The sequence below is a fragment of the Blennius ocellaris genome (assembly GCF_963422515.1).
Source record: "Blennius ocellaris genome assembly, chromosome: 20".
NCBI lineage: Eukaryota > Metazoa > Chordata > Actinopteri > Blenniiformes > Blenniidae > Blennius > Blennius ocellaris.
In genome coordinates, this window is record NC_137669.1 from 17,992,826 (window position 1) to 18,013,852 (window position 21,027).

At 42.4% G+C, this 21,027-nt stretch overlaps 4 protein-coding genes across 4 annotated transcripts; 2 read left to right on the top strand and 2 right to left on the bottom strand.

Moving 5' to 3' along the window:
• Nucleotides 1-46: 46 nt before the first annotated feature.
• Nucleotides 47-2,691, bottom strand: mrpl9 (mitochondrial ribosomal protein L9). Its single transcript, XM_080516111.1, has 7 exons — nt 2,457-2,691; nt 2,000-2,159; nt 1,783-1,907; nt 1,647-1,700; nt 1,427-1,528; nt 1,247-1,330; nt 47-783 (listed from the first exon to the last, which is right to left on the bottom strand). The coding sequence occupies exons 1-7, from the start codon at nt 2,538-2,540 to the stop codon at nt 217-219; spliced, it is 1,176 nt and encodes a 391-aa protein (XP_080372237.1). The 5' UTR covers nt 2,541-2,691; the 3' UTR covers nt 47-216.
• On the bottom strand, nt 2,565-12,857 carry LOC308144505 (1-phosphatidylinositol phosphodiesterase; the record flags this gene model as incomplete). Its single annotated transcript, XM_080515629.1, has 8 exons — nt 12,762-12,857; nt 8,561-8,606; nt 7,882-7,968; nt 6,893-7,463; nt 6,231-6,540; nt 4,947-4,997; nt 4,663-4,854; nt 2,565-2,572 (listed from the first exon to the last, which is right to left on the bottom strand). The coding sequence occupies exons 3-8, from the start codon at nt 7,950-7,952 to the stop codon at nt 2,565-2,567; spliced, it is 1,203 nt and encodes a 400-aa protein (XP_080371755.1). The 5' UTR covers nt 7,953-7,968; nt 8,561-8,606; nt 12,762-12,857.
• Nucleotides 10,931-13,586, top strand: rpz2 (rapunzel 2). Its single transcript, XM_080516084.1, has 2 exons — nt 10,931-11,005; nt 12,187-13,586. The coding sequence occupies exon 2, from the start codon at nt 12,228-12,230 to the stop codon at nt 12,924-12,926; it is 699 nt and encodes a 232-aa protein (XP_080372210.1). The 5' UTR covers nt 10,931-11,005; nt 12,187-12,227; the 3' UTR covers nt 12,927-13,586.
• Nucleotides 13,587-14,187: 601 nt separating this feature from the next.
• krit1 (KRIT1 ankyrin repeat containing) lies at nt 14,188-20,470 on the top strand. Its single transcript, XM_080515641.1, has 17 exons — nt 14,188-14,349; nt 15,841-16,010; nt 16,287-16,443; nt 16,522-16,614; nt 16,701-16,830; nt 16,929-17,172; nt 17,293-17,408; nt 17,511-17,654; nt 17,770-17,926; nt 18,289-18,396; nt 18,573-18,729; nt 18,884-19,035; nt 19,154-19,320; nt 19,407-19,494; nt 19,601-19,807; nt 19,942-20,058; nt 20,170-20,470. Exons 2-17 carry the CDS (start codon nt 15,909-15,911, stop codon nt 20,257-20,259), a joined length of 2,229 nt encoding a protein of 742 aa, XP_080371767.1. The 5' UTR covers nt 14,188-14,349; nt 15,841-15,908; the 3' UTR covers nt 20,260-20,470.
• The last annotated feature ends 557 nt before the right edge of the window (nt 20,471-21,027 follow it).

Below are 21,027 nucleotides of genomic sequence, written 5' to 3' on the forward strand. Positions count from 1 at the left end.
TATTTCCCCAGGTTTAACATGTGGTTAGAAATTTATTCTTGCATGTAATCCTGCACATGACATTTTCAGGAGTCCAACCAGCAGCAGGACGCCACGTTGAGGAGCACAGCACGGTTTACTAAAAGACTTGATGAATCATTTGTCCTGTGAACAGTTCCTCACTCACACACCTGAAGCTTTGTGCACGTGTCTAATGGGGGAGCTTCTTTCAGTCAGTTACTTTTTTTCCGGGCTTTCACTTGCTGGTGATGTTGCGTCTCGCGTCGTCTGAGCCGGAGCTGCAGATTCCTCATCTGCAGATTTTCCAGCTTCCTCTTTAACAGCCTCGGCCTGCACCGGTGAACCGGAATCCACCTTCAAAACACCGTCATCCTTTTCTTTGGCAGCAACATCGGCTGCAGAGACTTCAGTAATTGTCTCGGCGGCTGCAGAGACGACGGGCGCCGCCTCGGCGGCTGCAGAGACATCGGGCGCCGTCTCGGCGGCTGCAGAGGTGTCGATCACCGTCTCGGCGGCTGCAGAGACGTCAGGCGCCGCCTCGGCGGCTGCAGAGATGTCAGGCGCCGTCTCGGCGGCTGCAGAGGCGTCGATCACCGCCTCGGCGGCCGCAGAGACATCAGGCACCGCCTCATCAGCCACCGCCTCAGAGGCGGTGGCTCCTGCCTCGGCGGCTGCCATTGCCATCTGCTTCCTCTGAGCTTTCAGCTGGCATTGGTGGGAGGCTGAAACGTCTTCGTATGGCAGCACCGAAATGGGGAGACGAACTGTGTCCAGTCCATTAACCTGAGAAAAGGGCAGAGGAGTGAGCGTTGAGGCCTCTTCACACAGTTGTGCTCACTAACATATGAGGTGTGTTGTGTGTTCAATTCAATGACGGATGGAAAACTACAGGCAGAAACCTCCAGCTAGGGCAGGACCCAAGAAACAGCAAGTTGCTGCAAATGTCTGATCATGAATAGATCTACGATTAAAAGTTTGAGGACGATCCCAGGTACTGATAACTTCTTATGAGTTTTATCTTTGCGTCCAATAGTTTTTATGACTTGTTGCGGGGAAACTTCTAGAAATCTGCATTGACTCACCGTGATATTCTAGTAATGACCAGTATTTTCAGTCAAGATGGGCTATTCTGATGTGCTACTTCTTTCACAGATTTCTCATCCACATTATTTGGCAATGTTGATGAGAAATTTAAATGGTTTTAAAAGGTCTTGACGATATCGCTCCCATCAGAGAAACGTCTTACCGTGATTTCACACCAGTATTCACCAACATCTTTAGCCGACTCAAATGGAAAGTTCACTGTATGAGGCGCTGCAACGACTCCCAGCTGCAAAAACAAGCAACAAAGAAACCTCGTGTCAGAATAATAAATCCCAGTAAATCAATTCAAGTAAATATAAACGGAAAAAGCAGACGGCCGTACCCTCTTTGCGAGCTGTCTGATGAGGACGTCTTTGGTGACGTGGTATTCTTCACACGGCATTCTCATGAAGCTCAGTTTGGATCTTTGAAGAAGCTCCACCGTCTGAAAATACACCAGAAACCAGCTGCATTGTGTTATTTTGTTCACAAATTAATAATTAACCAAATTGTGAAAAGGAAACTCCGTAGAAACCAAGTATGTTCAGATTATGAAAACATACCAACTGTCCAGTGCGGGTTTGGCGTCTTTCCTCTGGACTCCCCTCTCGCAGAAGCTGTGAAAGACACAGCGGGGACGAGTTACACACCACTGTCTCATATGCGGACAACAAATGATCAGATTTACCAAGGACTCACTCTTAACTCCTCAGCAAACATCTGTTTGTTCTCAGGTGACGCGTACACCGCCAGGCCTTCAGCAAGCAGTTTATTTCGACCGACAGACTTCTTTACAAACACGGTGTCTCCTCGCCCGCCGAGCTCTGCCACAACAAGCGGTTGTTTTATTATGTGCAGAGAAAACTCACCGGTTTAACTTCCGGGGAACAACCTGAGGGCAGAAGAGTGAACTCACTTGGTACCGTCTGAGTCAGGATGAGCTCCAACTTCTCCTGAGGCAGGTTCTTCTTGTCCTCAACCAGCCGGTAGATTTTGTGTCTCCGAGGGTTGAGCCTCGGTGGACTGCCCACTTTGGACAGGGGCACCTGCCACCATCGCTCCACCACCACTGTGTTCTGTTGGGGGGGACGAAAAACTCTCAGTGAGGATCTCAAGGTAAAATTGACTGGGTGTAACAAGGTTGGGTGACATATAGCAATACAGCAATAGAAAAAAAAAACAAGCTAGAAGTGATAAACACTGCTTTTGTAAGAGAATTCTTTGTTTTTGTTTGGTCGATGTAGACTTTTGGAACAATCACACCTGTTTATTTTGTTGTTTGTGTGTACGTGTATGCATTTAGGGACACAACTAAATGTGCATTGCATGGGAAAGAGAGAGAGAGAGAAAGCTCCGTGTGTGATGCCTCTGACCTGAGCAGCAGTCCCCCTGAAGCCCCTGACGGCTCGCAGGCTGAGCAGCTCCTGAAGGACACGGCGGCCGGAGGAGCTCCACATCTTCCCCCGGCTCAACGAACACCTTCAGCGGCCTGACCCACACAAGCAATCACCGCAGAAAGTCCGAGCAGAGTCACTGCGGCCTTTGGGCGGCTGCTCTGACACAAGTTTCTTCTTCAAACCTCACTCAGTTAACGTGCAGCAGACATGTTTCCAATGCAGCGTGATGACGTTGCACGTTACCCACACCACGTGACGACTCGGTGAAAGACCCCACACAATTACATAGTAGTCTATTAAAAGCCTGACGGAAAATTCATCCTTTGACTAAAAAGAACCTGAGCCCACTGTTAAGTTTTTAAGTTGTGTTTTATTTTTTCCAATCTAGTTGGTTTAATTAATCAATTTTCTATTTCATCATTGTCCAAGGGGGAAACCAACGATATTTCAACTCAATACCAATGAATGTAGCTGAAGCGGTCATTAAAAGTGATCTTGGCCCATAATTGTAGATAGTGAAGTTATTTACAATCAGTTTCATAAACCAAAAGTTAAAACCAATTCCATGCAAAATTGGTCGTGGTGTCAACTGTGCACAAAATGTATTCATATTTGTGTTTGACAGATTATTTCTATATTGTAACAATGTTTCATGATAATAAATCTACCATTGTAAAAGCATTTAGTTCCCTCTCTTATGTGATGTCATTTTTGTTTTGATGGAAAAAAAATTGTAGCATGTGCAGCAGGGTGAACTATGCAGGTTGTATCCATGAGAATATTGTTAAATCTTCACCATCGATGCCAAACAACCTTTGAAAGGAAGACACACACGATTTCCTATAGTTTACAATTTATTGCCAGGAAGCAGTGTTACAACAATGGTTGTAACCTTATAAACAAATTATTAATTTACTTCAAACATCTTCAGTAACAGTTTCAACAAGTCCACGTGCGTATAGTTGTTTTACTGTTCACATTAAGAATACAATGCTTATAACATTTATTTGTATTTTTGGAAATTTAAAAGATATACACAATCTGTGTTTTTTAGTAATATGTTTCAATAAATTTTTTTCATTTATAAACATAAAATAATATGTTCTTAACTCATAAAACCCAATACAATCTGTGAAAAAGCTTCAATCCGGTTGGGTAAAGTTCTCCAATTTTTCAATATACTTTATTAAACCTCCAATCAATCAAATCACATTGATTAGATTCCACATTTGAGAAACTGATAGACAGCAGGATTATGACATTACAGCAGGTCAGTTTTGATGAAGCAGGACTTTCAGGAATAAGTCAAGCATCCCCAACAATGGGTGCATGAATATTATTTGTGGCTCCATAGAAAGAGCTGCGGTGTGGAATTATGCTGTTTCTTGCGTTGATACCAATGCAACAGGTCAGCAGGATGAAGCACCCAAAATAGATCAGCGCGATAGCGATTGCAGCCCACTGCAGGGTAGAAACAATGAAGGCAAACTGGTAGGCTATTTTGTGGCAGTACCGATCTGTTCCAGGTGAGTAGTTTGGTGGATAGACAGTATATATCCAGTGCGTGCCTACAGGGTGCACACAGACAGGACAGAGAGGAGAACATGTCAGTTCAGGCTGCAAGTGAAGCGATACAGGAAACTGTTATAAATCCTACCATATATTCTTCATGATCAGCTATAATTTAGAATAAAAGTGCCAAATGTGAATCTTTACTGTTGCAACTAACATTATTAGTGTTTAATGCTTGATGATGCAATTTTCAGAACAGTAATATAATATTAATACACTGTTAATACACTGAAGCTATTTTGTAAGCCCACACTATAATAAAACAAGTATTATTAGTGATGTAATTATGAGTAATCAACCTTTTTAAGTGACTTTCATATGAGCATTAGTGTATCCCCAGTTTGAGTCTGGGTTCTGGGGTGTTTCTGTCAGGTTCTCTGTATGTACTGTATGTGATGGTTTTCGTTGTATACACCAGTTTCAATTTAACAATACATGCATCTGAACTTAATCAGTAACTGTAAATAGCCCATAGGTGATTAATGTGATTGTGAGGTTGTCTGTCTTCTTCTGCTGGTCTGGTGACCAGTCCAAGGCATTCCTGGAAATACATGCTCCATCTGTGTCTGATGTTGATCAAATCATATTATTAGAGTCAGTTTGCTCCCACCTGCGATGAACCAGCACAAGATGAAAATGTACAGAAGAGCTCCACAGCTCCTTATCAGGATGCCGCTGATGCCGTTACCACAGGCGGGCATGATGTAGGACAGAGTCAGCACAATGATACTGCTCGCACCCAGCACTATGAGGTAGATCGGGATGTTGGGCTGCACTGGACAGTCACCCATGTACAGGGCTCCTGTAGTTCAGAGAGATAACATAATAGATAAATAAAACACACTGAGTGCAACATTCTGGAAAATCTAAGAAACAATTATGTTCTGATCTTACCAAATCCGATGGCTGCTATCATGAGCATCCAATATATAAAGTTCACCACAACTGCAGGAAAAAGCGAGAAAATCAAGAGCTGGTTCAACACTGGAACAAACAAGGCAAACTTAATAAAGAATGTGACGAGAGAGCATTCATTTCACCGATTGATGCAATCTGCACGGCATTTTGAGGGTGATCTTCTTGTGATGAGTTCATATCTGCAGTGGAGACAGTCTCGGTTAAACAGATGTATAATCAAAAATTGGAACTGCAGAATGAGTGATCTACGGTACCTGTCTGTTTGTGAATTGAGATACTTTTTAAAGTCTTTTTCTTCTGCCAGCAATTGTTGAGTGAGCGGGTAAACCATGCAAGTCCAAGCTGGTCACCTCTTACTGAAGTGACAGTGTTGTTAACATCGTCTGCAGTTTGGGCAGGATGTTAACACACATCATTTTAAGCATTTCAACAAGTGTTGCAACAGTTTCTGTGTATAACCAAGAGGAAATAGTGATAAAATCAGTTGCTGCTGGTACAAACAACTCATCTAACGCACACCACAAACCACTTGCATGACAGTCTTTTTTTTTTCTTGACTGTATTTCAGAATTTAACATTTTCCAGTTAAAAAATAGTCTATGGATTGTAGTGAGAGGAGCACGATATAGGCATGTACTTCTATTCGCAATCAGTTTGTAGAGGCTATACAATGCTGAGGTGGTTAGAACCCTTGACTCATTGTGTTCAGAAACAATGTATAAGTCAGTTTTAAACTTGTCATCCCTCTGCTTACATCACATGAAGAAAGTGTGTGTTGACTGTTTATCCATCATGCAGTGTAAGATTTAATGTAGTTGTAATGTAACCATGACAACTGAGTTGTTGTGTATACATGTGCAAAGTATGTAAAAGTGGAGCTCATGTGGCTGCATATTTACAGCTCCAACAATAAACCAATAGAAGGAGTTTGTTTTTACTGAGCTGATCTTTCTTTAAGGTTCCCTGAAACAAGAGCTAATTAAAATCTGGTTTGGGATTTGTTTTGATAAAATTACATTTATAAAAGAAGACAGTCCAAGACTTTCCACAAGTTTGTCACCACACAAAACTCTACTTTTTGCCACCTCTGATTTATTGTTCCCAGAAACTGTTCTGAAAGACAATAGTAGATTTCATCCCAGGTATAATCCAGCTCATTGATATCAGTGAAGATGGGCCTGAATCTGTCTCAAATGTTAGCTGTTGAACGTTTTCTCATCTTTGTCAGAAAAGAAGTGAAATATTTCAGATTTTTCTTGCCAAGTAGTGGATAAATGGCCTGCCTGTTCTTTTCAACCACTCTGAGCTGAAAGTCAATGATCATTTGAATAAGAGGAGCAGCAGGAAAGTCCATGCATATGATCCCGAAGCGCAGGTTCTGGTCGCCTTTGGCACTCAGGTAGTCGTACAGTTGTGGATTGATGCGCTGGGCCACGGCTCCCGGGTAAGCAAACACACCGGCCCCACTGCTGTAGGTGAGAAAGATCTGCTCCTTGTTTCCTGCAGGCGCCACCTCCAGATGATTGTACACACTTTTCCACTTGTCCTCCACTTGCAGGAGCGTAGGAACCTGCAGGGGACAGCAGAGGATTCATTTGCTCAATGCATTTTAAAGGTTGGCGCAATACAAAGTGTCATGAATACCGAATTATGCTTGTAGGCTATTAATGTAGGAATATGTTATGTATAAGACTTTCTATGTGGAGTTTGTATGTTCTCTCTATATGTGTGTGGGTTTTCTCTGAGTTCTCCATTTAATCACACAGTCCTAAAAGAAAGTAATAGACTACATTCATAGAACATTAGTCATCCAAAACCGTCTGTTTGATGTGCGATTGAAATGTGAGAGGATGGAAATGGTCTTTATCTGGTTCAAACCGCCAGTACAGATGAAAGGATATCAGAACGGTAACTGTTCATACCTTCCAATCATCCGCTATGTCCAGGGAATCGTAACGCATGCCCAGGTCTGGCCCGTCAAAGTTTTGCAGGACGATGAGTTTCCCCCTGGCCTCGGCCATGGTGGGCATGAGTCTGCTGTGCCACAGCAGGTCCCAGTGGGCGTAGCGGTGGATGTAGTCCACCACGGCGCCGTAGATGTTGTACGTCTCACTGAACTCTTCCCTCAAGCGCATCAGCACGGTTTCACTTGGATACTCGCGCAGGAATTCAGACACACCTTCCAGGACGTGACCGAAGTGCCCCCGCTGGTAGGACACGCCGTGGTGGAGGGTGAGGTTCCCGTTGACGTGACGCACACGGACGTCCAGGAAGCGGACGCCTGCACGGAGCTGGGAAGACAGGGTCCAGCTCTGACACTCGGCGTAGACGCCGCCGTACAGGGCGATGGTGTTGTGGGTCCCCGGCATGGTGACCTCAGACAGCGGCTGGTCATCAGGGATGCCGGCCATCCAGGCTGGGTTGAGGAACTCCGGGTTCGGCGTGTCATCATAGTCGGGCGTCTGAATCGCACCATGACTCAAAGTAAGACCACTGTCAAACACACGGAGGGGAGATTCACAGTCATTGAACTCACTGGCAGGCCGAGGCTTCTTTCATGGATTTACTTTACTTTTTGACAAAGACAAAAGTCTCAAAATGTACCAAGAAAAAGGAAGAAACAAAAAACACAGAACAATAATAATTCCAGAGGCTTGACCAAATAAAGAGCAAAGCAAAAGCATTCATGAACTCATGATCAATATAATTTGGAATTGTACTTTACAATCTTGTAAAAAGAAAAAAATCTAAACAGGAGATGCTCCACATCCCATAGTTTGTTGGAACAACACACATACACAACTGTATAGAACTCTGGTAAAATCTAAACTTGGCATTTACACTGATACTGTCGGCGTGCAGTCCAGAGCATGAGTCTCATCAATATGCTACGCAGTGTTTGCACACTCACCCCAGCAGGACCATCAGCTGAGTTAACAACTTGTCCATTTTCACCGGACCTTGGCAGATGTTGCTCTTCATGGCTGATGTTCCTGTACTGAGGGCAACAAAACAAAAGTATGAGTATGGTTCTGATGAAAAAGTAACCGAAACACAAACAAGTGTGTTTACTATTGTGTAAAATATAATGGACATTTAGATAGATGGAGTAGATTTATGAACAAACTGGCAAGACTCATTTTAAGATCCATCTAAAATAAATAGAAAAAAAACCCCATCTAAGTGTGATGAACATTTTCAGTTCTGAAAATTTAGATCACTTCTTCAATTTTGTGATGAGAGGAACATAGCTATAACATTATTCACTCTCTTGTAATGATGTCACTGTTGAATTAAAACTATAGAAACAATTTGAATCAACATAAAAAAAAGAGGGAAGAAGCAGAAGGTTTCAGTTGTAATTTGCCTTCACATCATGACAGAGCGACAGCGTGTTCCCTTCATGAATGTGTGTCAGTCAATATAGTTTAATAAAAAAAAAAAAACACAACAGAAACAATTCGATGACTGAGGTCGACCGCAGCTCACCAGTCAGGGTCCAGTCAATGGCTGGCTTAAACTTTCTAATCCCAAAACTCAACCAAACCATCTGCCCCGGCGGTGTCAGAGCTGTTTGCTCAGCCTCCTACCTGAAACCAGAGGGGGGTCCGTCCTCAGTCCGGCGGGGCTGGCTGCCTGTGACACACAGAGGAGCTGAGGTATCAGACAACGTGCCAGCGAGTGTGCTGACCTGGGATGCAATTGTGGGAAATACCACAGAGGAGCAGCTGAGCTCTATACGCTACAGGGGTGGGAGTATGGGGCTGTGTATGTGTGTGTGTGTGTGTGCGTGTGTGTGTGTGTAGGGGGGTATTATTCATCTGGATGCAGTTACATCAGTTGAGGAAAAGCTCCCCATCAAATTGTATTTAAAAAACAAAACATAAATCAGAAGGAAAATGGCAGAAATGAAAACATTAAAAACTACTGATTCGTGTCACAAACTGGATTAAAATTGAGAGAAGTTAATACATACAAATCCAATGAGAGTAAATGAACTGTAGGATATTTTCCAATTTCTGGTATTTGCTCTTAGGTTTTTTTATTGACAGACGGATAAATGTGAATGTGACTGTGTGTGACTATCTGTCTCTTTGCTCTGTGATGGACTCGCCACCTGTCCAGGGTGAACCGTACTTCTCCTCCAGCAGCCTGTGACCATGGATTAAAATAAAGTCCTGAATAGTCACGTAAACAACATGACTGTAATGTGCCTACCTGATGTGGAAGGTGTTTGTCATGCATGTAGTGGTTGGTAAAGATGTTTTTCGGTCTCTGATGTACTTATCGGATAATATAATAAATCAGAATTTGCAGAGATCGATTGTGTTTATCTTTGATGATTTCTCTGATAGCCTGTCAACGGCACGCGATACTTTACATGAGCATCCTACAGATCCATTCAGTTCAGTACAGAGCATCAGAGAGAGAGGGGGAGAGGGGGAGAGAGGGAGAGAGAGAGGGAGAGAGAGAGGGGGAGTGTGTGTGTGGGGGAGCTGGCTGGAAAAATCTGCAGATGTTCTCTAATTTTGTCTTCTATCACTATGGGGGAAGCTAAACATTACACAACTTCATTGTCCTTGACCTGTTGAATAATATTTGGTTAGCTGTTTCAGCTGAAGGTCTACCCAAAGTGTGTTTACGAGAAATTCCCACAGTTCTTATTCACAATTTCAGGACAGGTGAGTTGAGGTAAAATCCAAAAACCACTTCATCCAATTCAGGGTCAGTGTGCACTGAAGCTGATCCCACCTTACTATTGGGAGTCAAATATGCCTGGAATAAATCTGTTAAATATGAGACATTATTAAATGTTTTTGTGTCACTATATTTCGGGTAAGTCATTTCTCATCGAGCATGCTGAGCTGGTTTACATGATCCTAAAGATAAACAATCATATCTGTCAAATTCAGCTGCCCATCAAAGTTTTTTTTTTTGCAGTTGTGTGAAAAACTGGATTAAACGAAGCAGATAGGGCACGTTTATTTCCCTCACATATGGCATAATTAAAGAAAAACACTTTTTTGTGTGTGAACAATGCAATATGCTTTGATTTTCTGGTAATCCAATAATAATGGCTTCACTAAATCATTTAACATCTGGTAAACATCTTAATTCCTTGACTGGAATATCAAGTGATTTATGTAGTATTATTTTTGTAACAATTATGGCAAGCTGCAGTTTTTTTTACTTGTTTCTGAGCTTCACCTTCATAAAATGATGGGTTGTTTCATACTTTATACACAAAACACACTTACAGCCGGATGAGTGATGACCAACTGCAAAAGATTAAACTGTAAGACTGGATCTGTTTCCTTGGTAAAACGTTTCACATTGTTTGGCACTCGGGTGGAAAAGTGGTTAGGAAGGCATGTTTATTTCCCACACGGATCTCATAATTTAAGAAAAAATAGTCCATCTCTTTCTTTTTCTGTGTGTGAACAATGTAATACACTTTGATTTCCTGTTCATCTGAAAATGATTGTTTCATTAAATCATATAAAATCAGGTAAAAGTCTTAATTCCTTGGCTGGAATATCAAACGAATAATCTAGTATTCTTTTTGTAATAATTATGGCAATCTGGAGGTTTTCTGACTTGTTTCTGAGGTTCAGCTTCACAAAATGATGGGTTGTTTCATACACAATAGATGCTTACAGCCGGATGAGTTATACCCGATTGCAAACGATTAAACGGTCAAACTGGATTTGTTTCCTTGGTAAACCGTTTCACATTGTTCGGCACTCATGGTGTCAAACTGGTTAGGAAGGTGTGTGTGTAACTACTCTGAGAATAACAAAGAATGCGATGTCCAGTGCTTTCGGTGCGGCCTCTGGTTGGAGCCTCAGCATGCACGAGCTCTGGAGGAAGTCCCCTCGTCCAATCAGCACGGAGCAGGCTTGGCTCACTTCCGGGTTTTTTGCTGCCTTATATGGCATGAGGGGGCGGTGCTTTGGTGACTCGGTTGGAAAATGGTGGAGAGGAAATTCAGACGGCTGAGGTAGACTGAAGGATACCAACAGTTTTTATCTCTGGTGAGTAAACATCTGACGCCCTTGTGCTTTATTATCTCCTTTCTGAAGGGTGTTTAAACAGTGGATGGAAGCTTCGGCAGCTCGGTGGTGAACTAACAGCAACACGGGAGGCTGGATCATGTAGGCTGGGAATCAGGAAATGATGAGGGAGGGTGAAAAACAAAAACGCAACACATCTTCAGTTCAGGCTGAAGATGGTAAAATAAAAAAAAGCTCCTGTATGTTATTTCAGCACCTAAAGAAAAATCCAAGATGTATTAATTTCTTTACTTGCATACCTTTTTAGTCTTGCTCCAAATGAAGACACACCCACTGTTGTTCCCGAGTATTTTTTACTGAGTGGCAACATTGAAGAGGATGATTAATGCCTCAACTATGACAGATATGCACGACTGTTTAATTTTGGTCTTGGGTATTACTATTACTATTAGATTGCTGCAAAATGTTTTCTACAGATTTTTAGTGCTTTCATATAAAAAAATATATATATTTAAGATTTCAAAAGACGAAACAACGTTTCAAAGTTTTACGTAAAAACATGATTTCTTTGTTTAATCATTCATAAATTATTTTTTTAAGATAATTTTGTCCCTAGTTTTATCACATTGTTTCAACAAAACAAGCCTGTGTTTATTAAAACTTAAACTTTTTTATTTGTTTACCTAAAATCTATTTTCAGTCTAATGTAGCATGAAGTGATTGCTTGGTGCAGTTACAACTTTAAATACGTTTAGAAAAATGACAGCAAAACACACTTTTGTTTTACTGTAGGTATGAATATTTAAAGGAGTTTTTGGCTGTAAACGTGACCTTTTTTCCAATTGTCTTTCAACTTTTGTATCAAATAGATCACCAATACCAGAGAACATTAAAACAACAAACATTGGTATTGACAATATTAATAATAAAGTCCTGCAGCTGTTGCGTGCTATCTTTTTGTTGTACCCTCACTGTAAAATGACACCTTAAGGCGTCACCAGCTGCTGCCTGCATGTCATGTGGCCTATATGCTCAGCTTTTAGCCCTCGGTTTAATTTTGAGGGTTAAGCTGCTTGGACTATCTGTGGAAAACGTTGAAACTCCTTTAAATATATTTTAAAAGATTGTTATATGACCAAAATACTGGTCTAGTTTTAGATGTATAGTGCATTATGGTGATTTGATTCTTTTGATCCCTGCAGCCCCCTGACTTGCGTCGCGTGGCTGTAACGTGGTAGAAGTAATGGCGGATGCAGAGCAGATCAAGAAAACTGCAGCCAAAGTCTTGTGCTGCGTGGAGAAGGTTTCCTCCTTCGCTTCCTCCATCGACCCTATTTTTGGCGTTGTTTCTTCCCTGGTTGGGATTGCCCGCAAGGGCCTGGTGGAGGATGAGGGCCACGCTCTGGACGAGGACTTCCAGGAAATCCAGACGAAACTGGAGAGCATCTCCCATAAGAACCAACACTGCCTGAGGAAGATCCGCATCGACGAAGTGAACGAAACCTACGGCAAGTATGAGGAGTACATCAAGCACCAGTATGCTGCCTTCAACACCATGGTGGCCCAGGTGAAGAAAGATCCAGACCACACCCAGCGCCACATGGACAACTTCGAGAATGTTTACGAGAGGGACAAGAGCGACCTGAGCCTGGACGTCTACTACCGCGGTGTGATGGGGACAAACTCGCTGTTTGGAAGGCCACTGCTGAAGGTGTATCTGGACAACTGTGAGGGCGATCGCGAAATCATGGAGCACCGCTGTTCACACATCGCTCACCTGTTCCACATGGGCCTCATCGCCCTCATGGCCTACACGGCCGTTACAGAGGATGATGAAGATGAGGTGCGGGAGAAGTGGGCCGGCAGGGTTCGCGACATCCAGGAAAAGATGCAGGAGGTGATGAGTCAGTGCAAACAACCGGGCAAATCACCGTCAACATGAACCTCTGCAGAGAGAGAGAGAGAGAGAGGATATCTTCTGGGTTTGATGGCAATAGTGCAGAGTGACATCTCAGATCAACTGTGGATGAAAAGCCAAAGAGCTTTAATGTAAAGATTTATTAGACCAAAGCCATATACTTATATGTGTACTTTAGCTGCATTTATTGTTTGCATTGTTATTGTCCTGTGTGCATTATTATCCAAAATGACCACTACCGGCTGCTCTGTGTCAAGAAATGCTGAAGTTTTCTACAATCTCTACATTAAAATATGTAACTTATTATTTGTTCAAGTTGTGTCGATATGACAAATCCAAATTATCTACGCATAGACTCCTCAGGTGTTATGTTGCTGTACATATTTTTCACACTTAAAACATATGGGTTGACTGCATGAATTGTCTCAAAATACAATAAATAAATAAGATTACACATCTTTTTTTCATTTTTGAATACAATATATTGGTGATAGAAGGTAAGTAGAAAGAGGCCTTTATAAAGATATATATTCTGTCAGGTGAAGCTTGAAGTGCATCACACATTTCAGGGACAGAGTGGCCACATTAAGGACATTCATTAAAAGCTGCTTCAACATTCAGAGTAGCTTGAGTACACATTGAAAGAAGCAGGTTGACCAACAAATAAACAAGCAAATTAAATAAAGTGGGATTCCAGTGATTTTTCTGTTTGTTTGGGTTTTTTTTAACTCAAAAGATGTTTCTAATGTTCTAATTTTTTTTTTTATTAAAGGGCATGCCTTTTATGAATCATATTTCTTTAGATTGGAACAATTGATGACAAGTTGCAAAAGATGACATTTTACATAAACTATTCAAAGAAATAAATTGAAATTATACACAACATAATCCTATAAGTTATGATCATAGAATCAAACCAAAAGATAAAGACAATAGCTTTACTTTGGGGTTTATTTGTGTGTTGTTGAATAAACCTGCCCATAAACTTTATATATATTCGAATTCATACAAAAATCAAACGTTTTAAACTTATTTGTCATTGTACAGGTTGTGAACTTGAACGATGCTTCTCGTTGCCTAGCAACCTTAATGAGCTAAAAAGCTACTAGCTTCAGCTAAATATCGAGGCTTTGGAAAATGTACTGAAAAACTACACGTCTTAAGTAAATATGTAAAACTATTTTGAGTTTTCCGAGTCGCACCGAGTCCCCCTCGCCACCAGAGCCCCCTGTCGTCCAGCCGGAGCGGTGAAACACGACTCCTCCGTCTGCAGCCCTTCCCCGAGTGAAGGCCTGCGACTCCTCCGAGCAGCGAACCGGGGCTCCGGGCGGCTATAAACCCAGGGTAGCCTCCCACTCACTGCCGCCTCTTCCATCGCCGTCCAGCCCCTCGCGGAGCGCCAGAAGCCCGGGTCTGGTCGGTCCGAGGAGCCGTCAAGTCGCTTACGGTGAGTCGAAGCTGCTCAGCGGAGCGGAAACAGGAGGAACCATCGGCGGCGGCAGGGTGTAGCATCCCGGCTACAGCCGCCGGATGACCGTCAAAAGTTTATTATGTTCGATTATGAAGGAGTGAAGTTAACAACTGAACAGGGAACGTTGTGGAGGGTTAATGTTTCAAAACTACCTACAATAACAGTTCACAGGCAGAGGCAGTCTGGTTTCCGGGGCGTGACCTTCCTTTGAACTCAACTAGTTAATTTATAAAGTTTGTCTTTGTCAAATGTCATATTTGTGTGTTTTCCACTGAGTGGATGGAATTCTTGCTTCACAAGGGATAGGAGCTGCAAATGTCATTATTATTATTATTATTATTATTATTGTTGTTATTAAGGCATGACATAAGGACATGGATGATGCTGTGTTTTCTTTCGCATCCACCATAATAAAGCGTCACAGTGCAGTTTCACACTCAGTCTAGTATGTCCATGACATTCTATTATACCAAAATTTAAACACGTCTTCAATTTCAGGCCAGTCAAACTCATTTTAGTTGAGGGCCAACATAAAGCCCAGCTTGATCTGCAGTGATCGGTACAATGGTACTGTAATAACTCTGGAGTATAACATTTTGGACAGGTCAATATCGACTCCACGATTCCCTTAATAACTTGAACTTTTTAATGAAAAGTACATTTCAACATAAAGTCTTTTTTTAAACTATGTCAGCTGATACAGAATACAGTGACATGTCCAAAAACCAGCAAAAAAATTGCTATAATTTTGGCCTTTAACCCTAACTGGTAAAAGGAACCGCTATAAATTCCCCCTCTGGATAAACTGACTCACACTATGCATGTCGATGCTGCAGGCTGTGTGCTGTGAAGGGTTTTTCCTTTAACCCGGTTGACAACACAAAAGTGACAATTATGATGCACTTTAATTATGATTATCACGACGTGTTTACCTGTAATAGCACCTTGACTTATTGGGTTTCTTTCTATCATTACTGTTGTTTCCAAGTACATCTTTTCGTGTCTCACCTTTTCTCTTTAGAATTCCAAATTTGTCTTAAATATGTAAACATTAAAAAAGAAATCACAAACGACTGCTTTGCTGATGTTGGTGCATCGCCTGTTAGGTTCCAACCAATGCAGTTGAATCAAAGATCTCATAAATACTAATAATTTTTTATGGACAATTAATCAACATCTATTTATGAATCCTTATTTCTCTTGAAATGTGTTTTTTTCTGTAAAGTCTGAGACCTTTTAAAAGATTACTTGTCAAATTATTATAAAGCCTGATTGTTTGAGGTCACTTGTTTTTTCAACCAAACAAAACTTTTGGTTAGAGATAATTTCATGGTAATCCATTATCATGGTTTCAGATCTAGTTATGTTGGCTAAAGGAATGGAGGACATGTTTCTTTTAATATTTAGCGTCAGTATGTACGAGGTGGATTCCCGTCGTTCAACACTCACGGATTTGTTTCGTTTCAGGCATGCCTCTCCACAGCATTTGGCCGCCGCACAGGATCTTTTCTCTGCTCTGAGGCAAAGGCAGCGCCATGGGGAACGAGGACAGCCTGGAAGATGTGTTTGTTGCCGTCATTCGTCCAAAGAGTCAAGTCAGCTTGAGCTCCAAGGAATACAGGGCCAAGGCCTACGAGGTACACACAGAAGGAATTACACACTCTGCCCTCAAGCTGTATTCACAAAAATGCTGCATATTTACTGAGACGGATGTGATCTATCAAAACGAAGATACTTAAGACACTTGTTTCAAATGTTAAAGTGCAAAACCTGAGTTATCATGGCTCTAGTCAGAGTTTATAAGTGATCTGTCTGTATGGGTTGTCCACCATTAAAATAGTTGGTAAATAAAGTGAATTGCTTTATTGTAGTCGAGATTTCCATTTCCTTTTTTTTTTTTTCTTCTCGTAAAGATCCTGCTGAAAGAAGTGCCTTTAGAGGGGAAGGAGAAGAAGAGGAAGAAAATCCTTCCGTCGACGTCCATCAAAGCAGGAGGAGATAAATCCAAATCCATATTGGATTACGTAGACGAAACGATCAGACCGATCTCAAATAACCAAAGCTTCATAGGTGAGACATTTCTGCACAGGTTTGCACACTGTCAATCTCCAGGCAATCCAAATGCACTGACTCATGCGTGGTTGGCAGGGAAGCGCGTGGTGCACATGAAGAAGTTTCCACTTGAAGGCAACAATGAAGGGAAAGAGGTGTCGCTGTTTGTTGTGCCGGTCAGTGTTAAAGGTGAGCAGAGGCATGTCATGCACAGAGTTGACAAAACACATTTGAAGGTGCACAAACTAGTATATTCATCATGTTCTTCTGCACAGACAACAGCAAGCCTGTCCACAACCCAGGGACGCCCAGTTTTTACTGCTTCCAGGACATCATGCGGGTCTGCAGTGAGACCAGCGCTCACTTCTGCCCCATTACCTCCAAGATGCTCCTGGCTTTAGATAAGTACGGTGATATTTTCTCTTCCCAAAGGACACTAAGATTAGGTTTTTTTCTCTCGCAACAATCTCCAGCTCGGTCTGTCCCCCCCCCCCCCTGCACAGGTGGTTAGCAGAGCAGCACACGGTGCCCCACGCCATCCCCGCCCTGTTCAGGCCGGCACCCATGGAGCGGGTGAAGACCAACGTCAGCAACCCGGCGTACGGCAGCGAGGGCAAGCTGAGCGACGAGGGGCTGCACATGGGCTACACGGCTCTGGAGATCAAGAGCAAGATGATGTCCCTGGAGAAGGCGGACATGTGCATCCTGAACCCGCTGTACGGCTCCGACCTGCAGTACACCAACCGGGTGAGAAACGCCGGATATGTGTTTAACTCGGGACGCTTGAAAGACAAATCGATGGGTGATAAGTGATCTCTTTGTACCGAAACGGAAATAACCGTCCCCGTTTTGTTTCGTTGTCTGTAGGTGGACAAAGTGATCATCAACCCGTACTTTGGGCTCGGAGCTCCGGACTACTCCAAGATCCAGATCCCCAAGAGAGAGAAATGGCAACACGGCCCCAACTGTGTTGCAGAAGATAAGTGAGTGTTTTTCCACTGCTTCGAATCGAGTTTGCCAAATCTCACTTGCTTTATTTTTGTCCACCTTGAAGCCGTTCATTACAAGACGTCTTGTGTCTGCAGGGAGCGCCAGTGGGTGGACGACTTCCCGCTCCACCGCAGTGCCTGTGAAGGCGACACGGAGCTGCTCTCTAAGCTCCTGGACAGCGGCTTCTCCGTCAAGCAGCTGGACAGCGATCACTGGGCTCCCATACACTATGCCTGCTGGTGAGTCCCACACTAATCACATGGGAAAACAGAATTCATCAAAGCTTTTTTTTTTTTTTATATGTTTTCCTGGATTCAGTTTATCTTGTTTACTCGGAATTCGTTTTCCATCCAGGCACGGCAAAGTGGAGGCGACCAAGCTGCTGCTTGACAAAGGTAACTGTAATCCCAACCTGTTGAACGGCCAGCTCAGCTCGCCGCTGCACTTTGCAGCCAGAGGAGGCCACCTGGACATCGTGCAGCTCCTGCTGCAGCACCCCGAGATCGACAGGGTATGAAACACAACAAATGTGGAAGTGTATTTCCCTCATTTCTGCGGATGATTCAATAGAAATAATCACATGATGCAATGTCAACACAATCGTAATGAAATGCTGCACCTTCATACAGAAAATGTTGGGTTTGGATTTTGTGTTCACGTCATAGTTCACACACTTTAAGACGAGAATACATTTTTTTTAACGGTACAGTCACAAAACAATTACACTTTACTGTGAATGTAGCTTTTCTAACTAATTTGACATTGCGAATTTAGTCTATGCAGTTGTATGTCATGATTCACATCATGTATTCCATGCTGCATTTAAAGTTCACCTGTAAATTCTGGCGTGTTTTTTTTTTTCCCTAATCACAGCACATAGAGGACCAGCAGAAGAGAACTCCATTGCAAGTGTGCGAGGAGAACAAACAGAACGAGTGGGAGGAGGCGATGAAACTTCTGCAGCAGGCCAGCAGCAAACCAGTGAGTCACGCCCTCCCTCGAGACGTTGTAGTTATGCCTGCTGGCCACTAGATGGTGCAGTTTCCACAAATAGAATGTCTGATATCAGGCTGATTTTTAAAAGTCGAGGATTAAAGCTCTATTATAGGAAATGGATGGATTAAGCCATGTTTCACTTTCTTCTGTGTGTCCGCCAGTATGAGAAGGTGCGTATCTACCGGATGGACGGGTCTTATCGCTCCGTGGAGCTGAAACACGGCAACAACACGACTGTGCAGCAGATCATGGAGGGCATGCGTCTTTCTCAGGATACCCAGCAGTACTTCACCATCTGGATCTGCTCTGAGAATCTCCGTGAGTCTGCATGTTAACTTTTGGTGGAGGACATTGTTGAGTGCATATGTTCATCCAATCACTCTGACATTGACCTCCAAAATTTCCACCAATACTCAAATAGCCTTTCTTTGGTAAAACTTGTGGGGGTTTTGTGTGTGTGTGTGTGTGTCAGATCTGCAGCTGAAGCCGTACCACAAGCCCCTGCAGCACCTGCGGATCTGGACGGAAATTGTGACGGACCTCACGGTGCTGGATCCTCAGAGAGAGTCGCCTCAGCTGTTCCTGCGCCGGGATGTCCGGCTGCCTCTTGAGATTGAGAAAAAGGTATCTCGCCGCCATAACGACCTTCAGATTGGACTTCAGAAATAAACCTTATGACCGAGTTTGAACGGAATGGTCAAGTGCCAACATTGATACTCAGCTTCTCGCCGTTTCTTCCCAGGTGGAGGATCCTCTCGCCATCCTCATCCTCTTCGACGAAGCCCGCCACTGCCTCCTGAAGGGCTTCTTTCCGGCTCCAGACAGCAAGCTGATCACACTGGCCAGCCTCCTCCTGCAAATCATCTACGGCAGCTATGAGAGCAAGAAGCACAAGCAAGGGTTCCTCAAGTAAATCACAATTTTATAATCAGACGTGTTTTGCTTTGTCAGGTTTTACCCCTAAAGGAGCTTTAACTTTTGTTTTATGTTGACAGTGAGGAAAACCTAAAGTCAATTGTGCCAATATCCAAGGTGAAGAGCAAAGCGTACCACTGGACCAACAGGATTCTCCATGAATACAAAGTACAAACGTTTTTTGTTTTTTTTTTAAACTAGTTTTGATTCCTTTATCTAAACGTCGTTGCTTCCGGAGGGACTTCAGGTTCGTCTGTTATTTCCCCTCTATAAGGCCTTGAGCACCAGCGAGGGCGTGAGCAAAGAGATGCACCACCTGCAGCGCCTCTTCCTCCAGAACTGCTGGGACGTCCCCACCTACGGCGCAGCTTTCTTCACGGGGCAGGTTTACACCAAGGCCAGCGCCAGCAACCACAAGGTCATACGAGTGTACGTGGGGGTCAACACCAAGGGGCTGCACCTCATGAACATGGAGACCAAGGTGTGTGAAATACTTTGATAATCCTAACTCTGAATGTGAACTTAATGATGCTTGCTTTTTTTTTTTTAAACAGTTAACACAGAAAAGCTGCTCATCCCGCAAATGCGTTCTTATTTTGATGTTTCGTCTTGCAGGTCCTCCTCATTAGTTTAGAGTATGGCACATTCATGTGGCAGCTTGGACATGCTGATCAGTACTTCCAGGTACACAGCGGCGACAACAAGATGAACTTCATTGTGCACACAAAACAGGTGAGTTGAGTTGTGAAGTTACACGTCACATACAATATTTTGCTTGCCAGATATTGTAAATATTATTGTAACACTGAGAGATCCTTCTATTGCGTGCTATTTTGGTTACAGGCTGGCCTTATTGTGAAGCTTCTAATGAAACTGAGTGGACAGATGACTCCGAACGACAAGGGCATAACGGACAAGTATGCTTATGGCTGAAAAGTGTTGGAGAAACGAACCACAGCTGAAGGGTGTTTTTTTCATACTGACCATCATGTGACTGCAATAACTCTGGACGGAGAGTCGGCCTCCCGTCACAGGCATCGTTTTATATAACAAACAGGCTTTAAATTGTGTATTTTGATGAGTCTTTTGTTTTGGTTGTTTGTAAATACATTTATTATTTAATGTTTGTTTTAATAAACAGATTGATGAATGAACAGTGGCGTGTTTAGTTCTTTTTAAACGAAGGAGCCTTTTAGTAACAGTTACAATTAATGAAAATGTTTATTCTATAACATTGTAGTAGTATAACAAGTGTAGTACAGGCTAATTGTAACAATAAAAAAATCTATTAAGGATGACCATGAGGCACAGTTAGTTTTACACATATAATGCATGTTTATTTTAATGAAAGGTATAAAATATTTAAAAACAGTTAGTGGTTTGTAATAAAAATAGAATATGATTGTACATATTTTAAGATGTGCAAATAAATAAAATAGCTTAGGCTTCAATAATAACAATTAAAAATAACCTAATCAATAACTAGTGGCTTTCTTACTGAACAGTAAATATTCTATTTTTCATTTCAATAGAGAACTTAGATTTCAATTTATTACACCCACATCTGGAGTTCCAGAAGTTGTGGCAGTAAATTGAAAAATCATGTAAAATAATTATAAGAAATACTGAAACATAAGATATTATAAAATGATAATTACATAGCAGTACATATTATGATATAATAAATATAGCCAGGGTGGA

Coding starts and splice junctions, on each gene's coding strand:
- mrpl9 (XM_080516111.1), bottom strand. CDS start 2,540: ATGTGGAGCTCCTCCGGCCGCCGTGTCCTTCAGGAGCTGCTCAGCCTG. Junction 1,908..1,999: donor CCTGACTCAGACGGTACCAA/GTGAGTTCACTC, acceptor TTGTTGTGGCAG/AGCTCGGCGGGCGAGGAGAC. Junction 784..1,246: donor AATACTGGTGTGAAATCACG/GTAAGACGTTTC, acceptor CCCTTTTCTCAG/GTTAATGGACTGGACACAGT.
- rpz2 (XM_080516084.1), top strand. CDS start 12,228: ATGGCGGATGCAGAGCAGATCAAGAAAACTGCAGCCAAAGTCTTGTGC.
- krit1 (XM_080515641.1), top strand. CDS start 15,909: ATGGGGAACGAGGACAGCCTGGAAGATGTGTTTGTTGCCGTCATTCGT. Junction 19,036..19,153: donor CTCTTGAGATTGAGAAAAAG/GTATCTCGCCGC, acceptor GTTTCTTCCCAG/GTGGAGGATCCTCTCGCCAT. Junction 19,808..19,941: donor TCATGAACATGGAGACCAAG/GTGTGTGAAATA, acceptor TTCGTCTTGCAG/GTCCTCCTCATTAGTTTAGA.